Source organism: Solanum dulcamara, chromosome 3 (genome assembly GCF_947179165.1).
Source record: "Solanum dulcamara chromosome 3, daSolDulc1.2, whole genome shotgun sequence".
NCBI classification, from domain to species: Eukaryota; Viridiplantae; Streptophyta; class Magnoliopsida; order Solanales; family Solanaceae; genus Solanum; species Solanum dulcamara.
The window spans coordinates 7,740,284-7,759,707 of record NC_077239.1 but is presented as its reverse complement, the minus strand read 5'-3'; the positions used below and the strand labels follow the sequence as shown (position 1 = coordinate 7,759,707).

General features: G+C 34.1%; 1 protein-coding gene across 1 annotated transcript; it reads left to right on the top strand.

The window, feature by feature from the left end:
- Positions 1–9,930: 9,930 nt before the first annotated feature.
- Positions 9,931–14,195, top strand: LOC129883419 (uncharacterized). Its single transcript, XM_055958096.1, has 10 exons — positions 9,931–10,428; positions 10,869–11,270; positions 11,448–11,696; positions 11,792–11,902; positions 12,056–12,124; positions 12,225–12,335; positions 12,411–12,925; positions 13,008–13,143; positions 13,341–13,882; positions 13,970–14,195. Exons 1-10 carry the CDS (start codon positions 9,931–9,933, stop codon positions 14,193–14,195), a joined length of 2,859 nt encoding a protein of 952 aa, XP_055814071.1.
- The last annotated feature ends 5,229 nt before the right edge of the window (positions 14,196–19,424 follow it).

Here is a 19,424-nt window from a genome sequence, read left to right as displayed (position 1 = left end):
TCTAGGTTTCCCAAGTTGTGTATTTATCCGTCCTTTGCCTCATTGGGTCGAATTTCACCTCTTTTAGCAATTTCACCAGTACTGCCTAATCCATCAACATCTCTGAGTCTCTCTCTACTCGAATACAGATCTAGCTAGAATTCAAATCGGGTGAACCGAATTGAACAAATAGTTGAACTGGCACCTGTATTGACATCTAAACCCAATCCATCGATTTTTATGCCCCAAATTTTAACAAATTAGAATTGCAATTTTGGTATTTCAAGTATGGAGAAACAGTTATTGAGTCCAGAAGTTTTGATGGTTTTATAACAAGATATGATACGAAAAAGAAGTTAAAAATTATATGTCAGAATTTGAGAATGAAAGGATATCAATGAACACACAAGCAATAATGAATGTTATTGTTAACAACATTAGCGTTAGCAAAGATTGAGTAACTATTGAATAAGGAGGAGAAAATTTAAAGAGATCATAATTATTATTTTCTTTAAACTTTAGTTGATGTTTTTATAGTATCTCATTAGACTTTTATAGAAATGTAGAAGAAAAAAAAGCAAAATCTATCTATATTTAGAAGAAATGTAGGAAAAGCTCAATCACCCTTAGGGAACCTAAAAAAACCAAAATTGCTCAAATTAGATTCATATGGACTACCTGAATTTGTACCCGCCCCGATACTGAACGACCTCTTCAATGGCGGTTGCAGATTTTTGAATGTCAAATCTTCTGACATAGAAGGGCGCTTGCGTTTCACGGTGGAATTTCAATGATTTCTTATCGCGTTATTGATTCGACCTGATAACAAATGAGCTATCATAGCCCATTGGTTACCAAATTTGGCATGAGCTTTGATAATAGTATCATCTTCTTTAGGAGTAAAAGGTCGATGCTCCACTTGAGAATTAAGCTGATTACACCACTGGAGCATATTGTATTTTGTTTATATAGTTTTGTTCAAAATTTTAACACTGCAAAAACCTTTACAATTCCATAATTAAGTAATGCAGAATTATGCTGTAACTAAAAGAAATTATTTAGAAACAAAAAAGTTTTTTATTATAAATGGTAAGAATTAATTTTAACATTAGTTTTTTTGTGTGAAGGCTATAAGTTGAAAAAACTTGACATTTTCTCACAATAATGTTCTTTCATTTTTGACTATTTAATGATGAATTAAGAGAGGTCATAAAAATCATACTTGGTTATTGCTACGTGAGCTTAATTACAATAGTTATTTTATGAGTATTTTGTTAATCCATTTATTGAGTAGATTATGTATTAAAGTGAATTAAAAATGTAAAAAAAAAAGGACAAAAAATATAAATAGAAATGGTTATTGTGACCCAACTGCAATTTCTTCGTTAAAAATTTTCAAAATTTTCACCGAAAAATCAAATGATTATATTTGCTTTTATTTCGAGAGTTCTATCCCATGACTTCCACAAATGATTATTGAACCCATCGGTGACCCCCTAAAGTTGGCATCAACTTTCACTTAGACACTTTAACTAAGTTTTGTTCATTTTAGACACCTCAAGTAAGGTTTCGATGTGTCATTTTGACACTTTTTTTACAATCACCCAAATATCTAAAGTGTGTGTAATACACTTGTCGATTATGTGTCAAAGTGACCAATTAAATGAAGACACGTGACATATATATTAAAAATAATTTTAAAATAATGACTTTTGAGTAGAAAAAAAAGTGGCCATTGATTTGATGACATATGTCATTTTTTACCCAAATAATAATTAAAAAAAAGAAGAAATTCATCTTCTAAAAAAAAGTGATTTTCGAAAAAAAAAAATCACCCCCACCTAGTTGTCTTCTTCACCCACCCCACCCAGTCGTTGTCGTCTTCTCCACCTCCACCCACCCCAACCCCAACTCCTTCCCCACCCATATTGTCTTCTCAAGAAACACTATCTAAAGAAACTATTTTGAAAATTTTATTTTACAAAGATATAATTTTTTCTACTTTACTTTTAAAAAATCAATTACTAATTAACAATAGAAGAAAAACAAGAACTAGATCTAGACAATGACAATGAGATTACAAAATCAAGGTCCAAAGTTATGGAGGAAAACATTTAGAAAATGTAGAAGAAGAAGAGCAAGAATTTTTTTATTTTTTTATAAAAAAAAATTGGTCTTCACGCGCTCAAAATGGGTGCAGCACACGCAATGTGCCAAGTCAGCACAAAGTGTTAAAATGACACATCAGAACCTTACTTGAGGTGTCTAAAATGAACAAAGCTTAGTTGAGGTGTCTAAATGAAAGTTGGTGCCAACTTTAGGGGGCCACCGATGAATTCCGCCTTATTTTATACTATTGTATGTCAATATATACAATTGACATACACATGACAAACATTGATATATATTAACATACACAAAATTTTCAATATATATACATGTCATACAAACATCATACAATAATATACAAACTTTTATGTCATTGTATGTCATGTGTATGTCACTGAATATATGATAATATATAGGATATGTAGTAAAAATCCGTCAGATATACACTAAACACAGACCAGATATATAGTGAGATACACAATATATACATTCATTTTTCACCTTTAGACCATCACCTCAATCAATAAAATAAAATAAAGTATTCAAATCTAAAATAAAATAAGGCAATCAAATCACTGAAGTCAAGGAAGCAATTAACTGAGAAGATTCCTTATTCTTGAGAGTAGGATCAATCAATTTAGAAAAAAAATATCTAAGCAAGCAAACACAACTGCTATATGTACCACAGGGTTTTAAAAAGCGGGGGCGTAAGACGAGACGTTTTATGCAGTACGGGGTGAGGCGTAAGCCCCGAAATATGGAGCGTAAGTCCCATGGATCTACGGAGCGTACCATTCATGTATATTCAATTCTATAATTTTATTACTTAGAAAATAAGTAAAAGTAAAACTTTCAATGATTTTACAAATAAATTTTAACAAATATCCAATAATATAGAAAAAATATATCATAATTATTATTTGAGAAAGGTATTCATAATTAATAATATAGAAAAAAAGTATCATAATTACTATTATGATAATAGCCAAAATAATCTTTAAGATAAAATTATCATTCATCTTCACATTTACTAGTTCTTCTCACTCTCAATTAATATTTCCATTGATTATTGTTTATATATTTTAAAGAAAAAAAAGGATAAAAAGTGCAAGAGTAATGACAAAAAATGAATAAAGTTATCTCAGGAACATAGTGCTATGAAACATGATTATGTAAAATATTATTTATAGCAATATCATTTTCTATACGAGTTAATTTATACATTTTAGAATAAATCACTAAAACCTGAAAAATATGATAACATAAAATATAAATATCATTACACCAATAATAAAAAAAAATATGATTTAAAGCAAAAATAAATTAACCCCCCCCCCCCAAAAAAAAGAATAATTAACACTCGGGGCTTACGTTTTTACGCCTAGGACTTACGTTTTATGCCTAGGGCTTACGCCCCAAATTCTAGGACTAACGCCCTATGGATCTACGCCTTCAATTTGCGCCCCAGAGCGTATTTGATACGCCCCGCCCCAGGGCTCGCCCCAAAAACGTTTTTTAAAACACGAATCTACCATATATAAATACAATTTTGAAATATTACCAAGTGTAGCAACAATTATCATTTTATAGCAAATTCACCAATTAAAATACACCAATTTTTCAAGGCTTAAAACACTACATGTTAATTAGTTACTCTTCAACTGTTACATCCGCCCTATTCCTTCATTCTTGTCCTAATTTGCTCTAGTTAATTAGTTACTCTTCAACTGTTAATCAATTTCAAGGTTCCAAATAAGGTACTGTATCAATCTTTCCTTATATGGAATTTTAATTCATCCTCATTCAATCTGATTTCTCCTAAAATTTGTATATTTTGATTTCTTCTGAAAATCTTTGAAAAATCTTCTAAATTTTTATCATTTGCTTTCTTCTGTAAATCTTTCTATTTTTGTGTAACAACCCCTAAAATGTTGTATGTCGGTATTTCAATTCTCGACGAAAATAATACAGCCTCTGTATTTTGGGCATAACTTTTCATAGGTTGGTCCAAATTAGGTGATTCAAATTTTTTGGTAATCACAACATCCTTACCTACAACTTTCATGAATAACATAACTTCAAATTCGGAGTATAAGTAGGTCAAATAAATTAATCTTTGCAAGATATAGTGCTGTGACGGAATTGAGTGTTGATAGAAGAAAATTCATATCTCACTGTAGGTTGCTCCAAATTGGTTGATTCTTGAACGATATGAAACTAGACTTCCATATCTACAATTCTTATGAAGAAACCAAATCCTAATAAGGAGTTTATCTTATTCAAACATAGCTTCGAAAAAGAGTATTCTGTTAAAAAGAACTCATCTTACCTACCATGGAAACATCTAGATACATTTGACATCATGCATGACATAAATTGTCCTTCATTTAACATCATCCATGACATCAATATATTCCATTAAATTTTCAGATTTTTCTTTATAATTATTTTATTTATTGTTAGGTCCCTCTTTCCCACCTATAAATACCCATCTTATTTCCTCATTTTATTCATCAAGCTTTCTTAAGCATTTCTTCTCTCTATATACTTCTTCTCAAATATAGTTTTAGTTTTAGTAGTATAAAAATACTACTCCGATTATTCTTATACTCCGGGTAGTACACAAAATGCTCCGGCGAGAAGAAAAGCCTAGGGGTCCAAGAGTGTTCAAATTCGGAGTAAACCTTCGGATTTAAGGTATGTAAGGCTTTCATAGCATTGGATTGAGTTCGTCCATGCGCCCAATATTTAAATTTATTATAATTGAGTTATAGTTGAGTTTTATCCAAATCTTGAATTCTAGATGAATTAATTCTTCTTCTATTGAGTTTGATATATTTATGAATTAATATTATTATTATTGTTATCTCTCTTATTATTGGAATTATTGTTCATGGCTACTTTTCCATGAATCCTAATTGATTTGATGTTCATGAATATTTTTACATATGTTTTGAGTAAAGATGTTGGCTTTTTATTATTTTCATTGATAAAAAGAAAGTTATATGAATTAATACTATATATGTATTTTATTGAGTTTTAAAAGAGCATAAGAGTTGAGTTTGAATGAATTTGAGCAAATGATATTTTGAGCAAGTTTTGATGAGATGTAAATGATGTTTTTTTTGGAAGTATAATGATTGATGAACATGAAATGAGATGAGTTTGATGATTTAAATTAAAGTCTAATGAGACTAGATGATGAGTTTAATATGAGCACATATTTTGGGAGTAGTATTGAGCACCGAGTTGGGTAAGAGTTTAATTAACTCAAACCCCAGAACTACGTAGCCAGCGTAGGATGGAGGCTATGCCTCTTAAGTCCCAAAAAGAGGACTTTGATGAGTGGATCCAAGATGGTGATGTCCTTTACCCTGGCAAGGTATTGGATGGATGTGGCAACGATATCACTTCGTTGTATCATCGCTAGCTCATAAGTGATGGTTGTCGGTTAGAGAAACTCCCAACTGAGTAAGCATTGCTTATTACTATTATTTTTATTATTATATTTTAAACTTGCATTACATATTCATGTTGAGATGATGTTGAGTTCTGAGCTGAGTTTTCTTGAGAGGAGTTTCTTGATATCTGTTCTTACCTTCCTACCATTTTACATACTCGTACATTCCACGTACTGACGTCATTCGACCTGCATCGTTTTATGATGCAGATATAGGTGTTAGAGATCCTCAACAGATGCATCGTTGAAGATAATTTCTTTTCAGCTATTTGGTGAGTCCTTCTTGTATTCGAAGAAACTCCTTATCCTTTTATTATTGTTGAGTGTGATGTTTCTTTTAAGGTAGCCATGGACATGTCATTGGCACCATCTAAGAGTATTAGAGGCTTCATAGACAGAGTCTGATGATGTAATCGGAGTAGTTCTCCTTAGAAACTACTTCTTATAAAAATTATCTATTTTTCCTTTGATTATGACTAGCCCACATTAGTATTCTTAAGTCTTCCACTGATGAATAAATAAGAAATGAGACCAAGTGGTTCTCTCAGAAGCCAGAAATGGTTTCTGAGTGCCGGCCACGCCTAGGGTACCCTCTCGGGGCGTGACAAACTTGGTATCAGAGCACAGAGTTCAAGAGTCCTAGGGTGTCTATGAAGCCGTGTGTAGTAGAGTCTTGTTTATGGGTGTGTCGTGCACCACACTTATAATCAGGAAGCTATAGGACATTAGGAATTATTTCACTTCTTTCACAATCTAAGTTCGTGCGATAGAGTTTAACTCTATAAAAGCTTTTTTTCTAATTCGTGCGTTTATACGTTTTAGACATGCCTCCTAAACGTTCAGCTAGTCAGAGAAATGCTGCCAGCACTGAGGTTCCACAGTCAGTGATGCCTCCACGGAGAACTAGGGAACGACCTGCAAGGTCTACTGAGGTACCCCAAGTACCTACTGTTCAGACCACTCCTACTTCTGAAGAAGATTTTCGAGGAGCGATTGCTATGCTCACCCAGTTGGTGGCTGCTCGAAATAGTAGCCAAAGTTCACCAACTCCTAGCTCTAGTTATCAAGAGCCGTCTGCTGCCACAAGGATCAGAGATTTTCTGAGAATGAATCCGCCGGTTTTCACGGGTTCCAACATTGATGAAGACCACCAAAATTTCATTGATGAGATGTGAAAGATACTAAAAGCGATGCATGCTACAGAGATTGAGGGGGTTGAGTTGGTTTCTTATCAACTTAAGGATGTGGCAAATGTCTGGTATAACCAGTGGGAAGAAAGTAGAGGTGAGGATGCAGAGCCTGCTCTTTGGGATGAGTTTGAAAGAGCATTTCTTGATAACTTCTTTCCCCAAGAGCTACGTGAAGCAAAAATTGAGGAGTTTGTGAACCTCAAGCAAGAGAGTATGATTGTGAAAGAGTATAGTTTGAAGTTTATTCAATTGTCCAAATATGCCCCAGAAATGATTCCTCATATGAGGTCTAAGATGAGAAAGTTTGTCTCTGGCCTAGGCAAACATGTAAAGAAAGAATGCAAGGCAATGCTAATGATTTCTGACATGGATTTTTCTAGATTGATGGTATATGCTCAGCAGGTTGAGGATGACAAGAAAAAGGACCGAGAGGAACACCTAAGCAAGAAGGCTAAGTCTGTTGGGCATGAGAATGAGCAGAAGCAAGGGAAGGGTAACAAGTCTTTCTTTCAAAAAAAGTCTTCCAATTATGTACCTTCCCCAACAAATGCTTTTACACCTAATACCAGGTATGATCAAAGATCTCTAAGTCACCAAAACTTTCGATCTCAAGGTTCTCAGTCCCAATTAAGTATGGCTCAAGGTTCTAGAGGAAAACCACCATGTGCTAGATGTGGGAGGCTCTATTTGGGAGAGTGTCGTGTGGACACCAATGCTTGCTACGGATGTGGAAAGACAGGTCACTTCCAGAATGAGTGTCCTTCAAAGAGGCAGGGAGATGGAAGTAGTAGAGCTCAGTTTTCTTCTGCAGCTCCACAGAATAGAGGTAATCATAGAGGTGCAGCTTCAAGTGCAGGTGGGGGAACCAACCGTCTGTATGCTATGGGTAGTCGCCAAGACCAAGAAAATACACCCGATGTTGTTACTGGTATGCTCCGAGTCCTTTCTTTTGATGTGTATGCATTACTTGATCCGAGTGCTACATTATCTTTTGTGACTCCTTACTTGGCTAGTAAATTTGAGATCCTTCCTGAGTGTCTTCTTGAGCCTTTCAGTGTGTCTACTCCTGTTGGTGATTCTATCTTAGCTGAGAGGGTCTATAGAAATTGTACTGTGTTAATCTATCATAGGGATACCATGGATGACTTAGTTGAGTTGGACATGGTTGATTTTGATGTGATTCTTGGTATGGACTGGCTTTATTCTTGTTATGCTTCAGTTGATTGTAGGACCCGAATTGTCAAGTTTCAATTTCCAAACGAGCCTATCTTAGAGTGGAAGAGGAATTCTGTAGTGCCTAGGGGTAAATTTATTTCCTACCTTAAGGCCAAAAAAATTAATCTCTAAGGGATATATATATCATATAGTCCGAGTCAAAAATATTAATGATCAGACTCCATCTCTTGAGTCAGTTCCCATTGTGAATGAGTTTCTTGAAGTCTTTCCTGAGGATCTACCTGGAATCCCTTCTGATAGAGAGATAGACTTTGGTATTGATGTCCTTCCTGATACACAACCTATCTCCATTCCTCCTTATAGGATGGCTCCTGCTGAGTTGAAAGAGTTGAAAGAACAACTGAAAGACCTCCTAGATAAGGGGTTTATTAGGCCAAGTGTCTCACCCTAGGGCGCTCCTGTCCTATTCGTACGAAAGAAAGATGGGTCCCTTAGAATGTGCATTGATTACCGACAACTAAACAAGGTCACCATTAAAAACAAGTACCCTCTCCCCAGAATAGAAGATTTATTTGACCAACTTCAGGGTGCCACATGCTTCTCTAAGATAGACCTCAGATCAGGCTATCACCAGTTGAAAGTGAGAGAATGTGATATCCCGAAGACGGCTTTTCGAACCCGCTATGGTCATTTTGAGTTTCTTGTTATGTCCTTTGGATTGACAAATGCTCCAGCAGCTTTTATGGACCTCATGAACCGAGTATTCAAGCCATACCTAGATACGTTTGTAATTTTCTTCATCGATGATATTTTGGTCTACTCTAGAAGTAAGAGTGAGCATGCTAATCACCTTATGATTGTCCTTCAAACTCTTAAGGAGGAGGAGTTGTATGCTAAGTTTTCAAAATGTGAGTTTTGGCTTGAGTCTGGAGCATTCCTAGGTCATATTATATCTGGGGATGGAATCCAAGTTGATACTCAAAAGATTGAGGCAGTTAAGAACTGGCCCCGACCCACCTCTTCAACCGATATAAGGAGTTTCTTAGGTTTGGCTGGTTACTACAGGAGGTTTGTTGAGGGATTTTCATCCATATCCTCACCATTGACTAAGCTGACTCAGAAGAAGGCTAAGTTTCAATGGTCTGATGCTTGTGAGAAAAGTTTTCAAGAGTTGAAAGCTAGATTGACTACTGCTCTAGTACTATCCCTACCCGAAGGAACAGATGGTTTTGTAATCTATTATGATGCTTCAAGAGTTGGGTTGGGATGTGTATTGATGCAGAAAGGTAAGGTCATTGCCTATGCCTCCAGGCAGCTTAAGACTCATGAGAGGAACTACCCCACTCATGACCTTGAGTTGGCAGCTGTGGTATTTGCTCTTAAGATTTGGCGTCACTATCTTTATGGTGTACATGTGGATGTGTTCACAGACCATAAGAGCTTACAGTATGTATTCAGCCAGAAGGAGCTGAATTTGAGGCAAAGGAGATGGCTAGAGTTGCTCAAGGATTATGACATGAGCATTCTCTACCACCCAGGTAAAGCAAATGTAGTTGCTGATGCTCTTAGCAGGTTATCTATGGGGAGTACAACTCATGTGGAAGAGGAAAAGAAGGAGTTGGCAAAGGAAGTGCATAGACTTGCGCGTTTAGGAGTTCAACTTATTGACTCTAGTGAGGGTGGTACAATAGTACGAAATGGAGCTGAATCATCTCTAGTTGCAGAGGTGAAAGAAAAGCAAGATCAGGATCCCATTCTTCTTCAACTGAAGGATGAGGTTCACAAGCAGAAGGTAATGGCTTTTACCAAAGGGGGAGATGGAGTGTTGAGATATCAAGAAAGATTATGTGTTCCAAGTGTTGATGGTATTAGGAAGAGAATCATGAAAGAAGCCCATAATTCTAAGTATTCCATCCATCCAGGTTCAACAAAGATGTATCATAACTTGAGAGAAGTATACTGCGATTTACAATAAATGATTTTGCTATAATTACTGGTTTGCGATGTACCAGTAATATGAATGACTTCAAGTATTCTGATGATCAAACAAGTAGATTATTATCTTTATATTTTCCTGGTGCCAAAAATGGGGTCAACAAAGCTCATTTCATTGAGCGTTTTCTGGTTGGAGGATGGAAAACAAACGAAGATGCTGTTCAGATGGCCATTCTCTATTTCATCCATACTTTTGTTTTTTCTCAACTAGGTGATGCACCTATATCAGTTGATGATTTTAAAATGGTAGAAGATGGTAGTTATGAGCAATATCCATGGGGAAAAATAGCATATTCAAAATTAATAAAAGAAATGCGTCAGGAGTTTTCAAATGCCAAACAAATGTATCGTCTAGGCGGCATGCCATACGCTCTGAATGTTTGGATATATGAATGTGCATCTCAAGTTCCCTCTGAAATTGCTGTAAGAGTGGGTAATAAAATTTCCAGAATTCTTAACTGGCGTGTTGTCGCCGTGAAGCCAAAATTTGAGACCTTCATGTCTACCATCTTCAGTGAGGTACATGCTTTGAATATTATTCGTTTATGCACTGATTCATTATACATAAAATCTAAGATACATTATATATTCATGACCTTGATACAGTATAATTTGATTCATAAAGTAGATGTATCAGCTCATATATTTATGTATTAGGATATAAATGTATCAAGATATAATGTATCTGATACATATACTTTATATAACCTTTCTGATACATATAATTGTATGTATTAAAAACTCATTTATCAGTATTTACAGCTCATGAAAACTCTATCTTATGTATCAAGAATTACATCTCATGATACATCTGCATGTATGTATCAGATAATGTTGTTTTTCTATCAGTTTAGCATGTATGAAGGATTAATGTTTCTGATACATCATGTTTATGTATCAGCATTAACATGTATCAATTATTCAATTGTTTTCTAACAATCAATCAATATTTTTTGCAGTATCCATGCTCCAACATTGTCCAATCTCAACATGAAATGGAATCTATTGTCGTTCATGACAGCCAACAGAAACCTGAAGCTTCAACATCGGCTGCCAAGGTCAATTTTAGAAAACCTCATGAAGTCCCTGGATTTGAGGACTTTTCAACAACACCACCCACTGAATTATTAAAGAGATCCAGGGATGTCGCTGATACATCTTCTCCACCTCCTTCCAAGAGAATGAAGACTTCCCCTGCTAAAAAGCCAATTCAAGTAGAAACAGCCAACATGCACAAGGATTTTATACCACCAAATGAATCAGAAAAGACTGTTTCTCCTGACAATGAACCAGGGGCGAAGTCACCAAAGGAATCAGAAAAGCCTGTTTCTCCTGAAAATGTACCAGGGGCGAAGTCAGCTGTAGGAGGTGAATCTTCCGGTCATTCGGATCAAATTATTCATATGCAATTCAAAGCACTGAAGAAGTCCATAAAGAAGTCTCTAAAGAGATACGTAAGTTATTACTTTAAGATGTATCACATACAATATACTTTTAATTAGGTGATACATTCTAATTTTTCATACACATGTATCAAGGTTGACCGGAAGTTCAAGCGTTTGGAGAATAAAATGGATTCAAATCACATTGATCTTTTGAAAGCCATCGACAGTATGGCGAACCGAATGACTGGCACATCATCTCAAGATAAAAAAGATGATTTTGATCAATCATTCTATGTGGTTGAACAACAAGAAGCACCTACTGGTTTGGAGGTGCACAATTTTGCAAATAAATCTGACCCACCCCCAAAAAATGACAAATCTAATGTCCAGGAAGATATTAAGGTACATACATCATGTAATATTTGATATTTATGCTTTTAAACTTCTGGATACTTTTCATTGTTATGTATCAAATGTAAATGTTATTATATTTTCAGGGACCTGAACCATCCACCATGATAAATCAGGTGGACAATATATCGGAACAAAGCATTTCAGCAGATGTTCCTGAATTATTTGATCAGCAAGTTTATTCTGATACATTAAAGGTAATGTATCAGAAACAAATTGATGAACAATTTGATTCTATATATATATTTTGTATAAGCTCAACCTCTTTAAATATATATATATATATATATATATATATATCTAGACATTTAGTACATATATATCATAAGTAAATGTTATTATGTTTTCAGGAAGATGAACCATCCGTCAAGATACAAAAGGTGGATGATGTATCACAACATAATATTGTATTAGATGATGTATGATATCTGCACAATTTTTATTAAGTAATTGGTTTTTTAAGATAATATATTATATCCATAGTTTTTTATTAAGTAATTGTTTTTTTAACATTTGTAGGAACTGAAAACATTAAATTTTACACCACAATTGAAGGATGTATCAGCACACCAAATGGAACCACAAAGAGCAGATACTGATCAGCTTATTGCTGATTCTGATACATTACAGGTAATGTATTAGATACATTACTGAGATAAAGTCAACATTATTAATTTTTTTAATGACGTTATACATTACGTGTAGAACACTGGAAAGAAAGATGGAAGAGTAGCCGATGATAAAACTGACAAAGTAGAAGAGCAAGTTGAGGAGATTGAAAAAGAAAAAATCAAACCAAGCACATCAGAATCCAATACTTCAGCACCATTTTCGACCGAAACTCTGGATGTGATAGATGCTCTAATATACGGACTTCCATTACCAGCCATGCCATTGACAGCTGTTAGTCATGAGCAAGTTCAGGATGAATATCTATTACGCGATAGCCAGCTACCAACCACTCTTCCATCAAAAGGTAATGTATTGTCTGACGATGTGAAGACACTATTTCGAAGAAGCAGGATTCCTTCGAAGATCTTACAGTCGCCGTATCTTTCAAACTTTGGGTCGAGTGAAAAGGGAAAGAAAAATTTGTCAGATGTTATGCATCAGACACACCCTTTTGAAGATTTTGGTATATGCTATCATCCCCCATCCGAGCTTGTCACAGACTACTCTCAATGGAGAGATAAAGGACTTCTAAAATCACATGTCAACCAGTAAGTATGATATATTCAACTTATACCCATACAAGTCGTGTATTATATTTGTTATGTTATTAAACTACAAGCTTCCATTCAGGAATTCGAAGGAGGATCATTACAGATCTAAGTGCTCTTCATTCGGCTTTGATAAAATGGACTTTGTTGTGGCATTTCCTAAAGATAAGAACTGGTTCTACCTAATGTCACAGCCGAACAGATGCTGGAATGATGAGGTAAAAATTTCATCATAAATAATATGATACAACTCATACTAACTACCTGATACATACATATTAATGTATCTGATACATAGATAGATAAATGTATCTGATACATACATAATCTGATAGCCCTCATGCTAGTTGTTATATAACTAATACTTTCTTAAAATGTGCAGCACATCGATGTAATATTTTACTACCTTCGGAAGAAATCGAAGATGCAGTTGAGCAATCAGTATCGATACACAACGACAAACTTCATTTTCAAAAATTACATCGAATATGCACACACATGCTACTATCACCTTCTACCTAACATGTCTACACAAGAAGATATGGCAAGGGCCACTGTTACAGCTCATCATGAGAGATCCGTGAAGAACATAATAAGAGGTTTCTCAATACCAGCCGGTTTGCCCTGGCATTTGGTAGATGAGGTATACATTCCAGTAAACTGCGATAGAGATTTTCATTGGGTTCTTGCGATAGCTGTGTTGAAAGAGAGGTTGATACGTGTGTATGATTCATCGCCTAGACGAAGAAGTAGCAACCCTTCCCAAGAGATCCAAAAGATAGCAGCAATGCTACCAACATACCTGCAAGACAGTGGTTTCTTTGACAACAACGAACGTACTGATTGGTCGTCTCTTGATTCATACAAGGACAAATCAACTGGTAACATGCTTGAACCACATCACCCATTTGCAGTTGAGTATGTTGAAGGAATTGCGCAACAGGGAAGTGACAGCTTGTGAGTATTAACATCGGCTATGTATACCTAAATCATTCATATGTCAATTTTACTTTTTTTTAAATTCGTGTATTCCTTTCTTTGCAGGGATTGTGGAGTTTTCCTGGCCATGTTTGCTGAATATCTTAGTGATGGAATTTCTATTTCAAATACCGGACTAAATGTTGAATTCTTCCGTTCAAGATATGTCGCACTCTTATGGAGATATGGTTGTCAGAAGGCCATTGATGGTTATGTTAGCGATAACGATGATCCAAAAAAATCTAGGAGAGACATATCTCCAAACCAAGGAGAACTGATTGATGTCCAATAATTTTTTTTTTGATAGTAAACATTTTAGGTGATTTTAATTCTTTCAATGTATCTGATACATAAACTATAATGTATCAGATTTTATATGTTTTAATATTTCCATACATCAGATTTACTATGTTTTTCCCTGGTGTCAAAATAGAATATAAAATCAAAGTTTATGTTTTATATTCTACTGTATCAAACTTGTATCGAGTATAATATTCATAAGTGTCACATTTTGTGAATTCTGATACATGATTCAAGTTTTTTTTATTATGATACATCATGCACATGTATCAGATTCTCATTTCTCAATATTTAATGATTTTGATACATTAATTTTTTGCATAAGAATTCTATGTCTCAAGATTTAACGTATATGATACATCTTGCTTATGTATCAGATTCGCATTTATCAAGATTTACTACATATGATAATCTACAACCTATATCAAATAAGATCTTATGTATCACCAACAACTCTTGTGTAATTATGGTTGTCGAAAAGACAAGAATGTTTATGTTTGGGAAAATAACGATCCAAAAAATAAACCATGTGAGATTTCATTAATCCAAGTCAAGGCGAACCGATGGACGTCCTGTATTTTATTTTTAAAAAAATTGTAGCAATAAAATGTTCTAATCTTGATACATATCAACTGAAAAAAGATTTTTATATTTATGTCACGTGTCAAACTCAAATATAAAATTTAATAATAGATGTTATTATATGATTCAATTAGAATGTATACCGAGATACCACAAACATCATATCTATTTAGGAATGAAATTACAAGTCTTTCTGTTGTGGCCTTCGTGGCCACAACGTCCACAAGAATTTGTGTTACTTGTTATCTTCTCACTAGCGAACTTTTTTCTTCCTTTCTTTGGTCTTCCTGACATCCTTTTGTATATTGGTGGCAAGACAATTTCTTCCAAAATTTTCTTCGGAGCAGTCCAGTCTTTCTTATCTGGCATTGGAACCATTGGTAATTCATAAGTATTTGCCAACGCCTCTAGTTTGTAGTAATCAGAACAATATGGGTGCAGGTCAGTAATGTTCTTGCTCTTCAACACTGCAATTGCATGTGGACATGGTATCTCGTCTAGTTGAAATCTACCACAAGTGCATGTTTTTCTCTCTAGACACACAATGTATCTTATATCTAATTCGTAAACAGAATAAAGATACTCTGATGAAGCAACAATCTGCAGGAATTATATTTCAAATATATGTATCAGTACTGCTTCCTCACATACACAACTATGTATCAGAACTGATGTAAAAGGGTAATAATTATCACAGGATATACATACCAGATGAATCAACAGCCAGCAAGAAATAAATTTCACATATATGTATCAGAAAGTACGTATCAATTACAGAAATGATGTATCAGAACTGATGTATCAATATGTATTTTAAACATGTTATGTTTATATGTATCAGTACTTATGTATCAACTACACATTTGATGTATCCGAATTGATATATCAGTGTATAATGAGCACAGGCTATACCTGAATGACGAAGCAACAAACTGATATAAATAAACTTCACATATATCTATTAGTACTTATGTATCATCTACACAACTAATGTATCTACACTGATGTATCAGTATATATTTAGAACATGTTATGCATAACTGATTAATCATCAGCCTGAAGGAAAATAATCTTTACATATATGTATCAGAACTTATGTATCAAATGTAGAACTTATGTATCATAATTGAAGTTTCATTATTTAATTAGCACATGTTATACATAACTGATGAATCATCAGCCAACAAGAAATAAATTTCAGATATATGTATCAGAAAGTATGTATCAATTACAGAAATGATGTATCAGAACTGATGTAACAATATATATGTATCAGAAAATATGTATCAGAAAGTATGTATCATGTACCAGAACTGATGTATCAGTATATATGTGTCAGAAAGTATGTATCGTGTACCTTCATTCTCGAACACTTGATCGTGTTTGAAACTAGGATATCTTCGAATTTTTTACCCAAAGTATGTTTTGTATAAGATGTTATTTCCCTATTTTTGCAGTTCTAAGAACCAAATAACATTCTCGTTTGCTCCAAAAAGTCAATTATAGGCAGCTCTCGTGCTTCAACAAGATATCCATTGATACATTTTGCGATGTTAGAAGTCATCATTCTACCCCTGTTGACAGTGGCATGAACCCTTGACCACTTTTCATATCCTGCATTTTTTAAATATTGTGCCACCCGTTGATCGATTCTTTCAACTTTGGCCATTAATTTATCGACTTCATCTTTTCGGTATGCCTTGGCCATTGAATAGAAGATGTCACTTAGTACAGCTTTGCTCCTTCTGTATTTAGTACACACATTTTTCCATATATGCCATATGCATGCAAAATGAGGAACATTGGGAAATACCATGCTTACACTCTTGATTATGCTTTCGTTCTTATCTGATACAACACACATATTATCCCTCTCTCCAAATGCATTCTTAAAATTCTGAAAAATCCACGTCCATGATGAATCATTTTCCGTATCAACAATACCATACGCCAACGTAATATGCAACCTAATAAATCAATAATAGCGATACATTAGTTATTAGAATTCATCAGAATCACAACAAACGTGAAAAATGAGATGACACAATGTTATTCAATAAGAAACAGTATAAGAAAGTAATACCTGCCCCATCAAGTGTGCTAGCTGATACAAACGTCACTTTATAAGGTCCATCAAGATGTGCACCGTCAACAACAACTACTGGTCGACAAAACTGAAACCCCCTCATCAAGGGCCTTAACGCTATGAACAAATACATGAACTCATCAGTTAATGACTTGTGCATACTTATGTACGAATTTGGATATACGGTTTTTAGAATATGTATGTATACAGGCAGCTGTCTATACCCATCAGCAGGTTTTCCCCTTAACATCTGCAAAGCATGCTCTTTTGAACGCCATGCCTGTTGATAGGTAATATCAATTCCATACGTTGATTTAATATCCTATCGTATATCATTAGGGGTGACAATTCTCTTATGATTAACCAATTTAGGGGCTGTAAATGCACTAACAAAAGCCTTTGTAGCATGAACTTTGTTGAAAATCCTATCTCTCAGTGCACATGAATGTTCACTATTGAAATATCTAACTTTGAATATATTCGATTTTTTCCAACATGAAGCTTTCATTCTCCAACAACATCCTTCTGAAAGGCATACTAACACATAACTGCATTTGTATAAAACAAATGACATGTATCATACCAATATTTTTTCATTTATAATATCAACAAATACAGTGACATACTGATAGGAAGTGTGTCAACCCATGTACTTGATACATGCTTCTTTGTATGTATTATTAAAAAATAACATCTGATACATAGAGTATTATGAATCTGATACATACTGACAGCATTATTATCATTTTTTAACTGAGTTACAGAAATGGAGTTTTGATGTATCATGACAGGAAATTTTTTTTTTTTTTAAGAATGTATCAGATACACACAGTAATATGTATGTGATACATACTGTTGGATACTATCCAACATCAAAATTTCCAAATACAGAAATGGAGTTTTGATGTATCATGACAGGAAAAATTATTTTATTTTAAGAATGTATCAGATACACACAGTAATATGTATGTGATACATACTGTTGGATACTATCCAACATCAAATTTTCCAAATGCAGAAATGGAGTTTTGATGTATCATGACAGGAAAAATTATTTTATTTTAAGAATGTATCAGATACACACAGTAATATGTTTCTGATACATACTGTTGGATACTATCCAACATCAAATTTTCCAAATGCAGAATATGCGCATACCTTTTACTGTCGGATCTTTTAACCTTGAAATTAAATTCATTATTGATTTTGTATTTGGCCATTACATCAACTAGAGTTGCTTTATCCTTATAGAATTGATTCTCCTTCACTTCCGCACCATTTATATCATCTATGTAGTTCATCAACTCCAATTCTGCTATATAACAATTTGCAACATTACCAGATTCTTCTAAACCAAAATTGTGGGACTCATTCGCATTTGATTCGGCACAAACGATTGCTCCAGATGTACTGTCGAATGATTTTATCTCACATCTTTTTATATCAAAGCTTGATATGCACAGGGGATAATTCACGAAACCAGGCTCTTTCTTCTTCAACTCTATGTAAAGATTAACACCCATATCATTACGAATATATATTGGCGACGAGTAACCATCAACTATGTATCGGATTTCAATTTCTTTCTCTGATTCATCCACACTCAATTTAGCAGCGATTGCTGCTTTTAGATTTGAGTAAGATACATTGTCACCGACAATGATTCCATCACTTTTGTATTGTTCATAAGTAATATCGGATTGCCAAACTCTAGAATGTCTCAGTAGTATCGGGATATTCATATCGATTAATTGATGAAATGCGATTTTTGCTTTGAATTGATGCTCTGTTGTTTTCCTTGGAGTCGATGCTCTGACTTTTGGCTTCAAAATTCATGTACATAAATGTCGCCTTCTTTAATAGATCAGTAATTGATATAAAGAGCCAATCTTTTATCCATAAATAGCTGATGTGCATTAACTATTCTATAGCTAAAGTTATGTATCAGATACATAACTTATGTATCAGCAAAAGTGGAAAAATAATTGAAATCAACTTCGGTATGAATTGATGCTCTATTTTTTCCATTCGAGACGACGCTATGTTTCTTGGCTTGAATCTTCATGGACATAACAGTTGATTTCTTTAACAATTGATGTATCAGATACATAACTTATGTATCGCCCAAACTGGAAAAAAAAATTGAAATCGAAGTTGGTTTGAATTTATGCTCTGTTTTTTTGGCTTAAATCTTCAACTGCACAACCGTTCTTTTTTTAACCAAAGTAATCCCATTAATTAGATCAATAATTGATTTAAAGAACCAATCATCCCTTATATTAAGATACTATCCATAAATAGATGATCTTCATTAATTACTCATTAGATAATTGATGTATCAGATACAAATCTAATGTATCAGAAAAGTTGAAAAAAAGGGGATATCGGGTAATTTTGATACAATGAGGGATGTATAGTAATTAGACTTTTTCATTATGGGATTTAGGTAAAGTTTACCTTTTTTTAGTGGTTCTCAGATTTTAAATAGTAAATTTGATTTTTTATCCATTTTCTTAAGTTTTTGTTTTGGTATATATATCAATGGCAAAATTA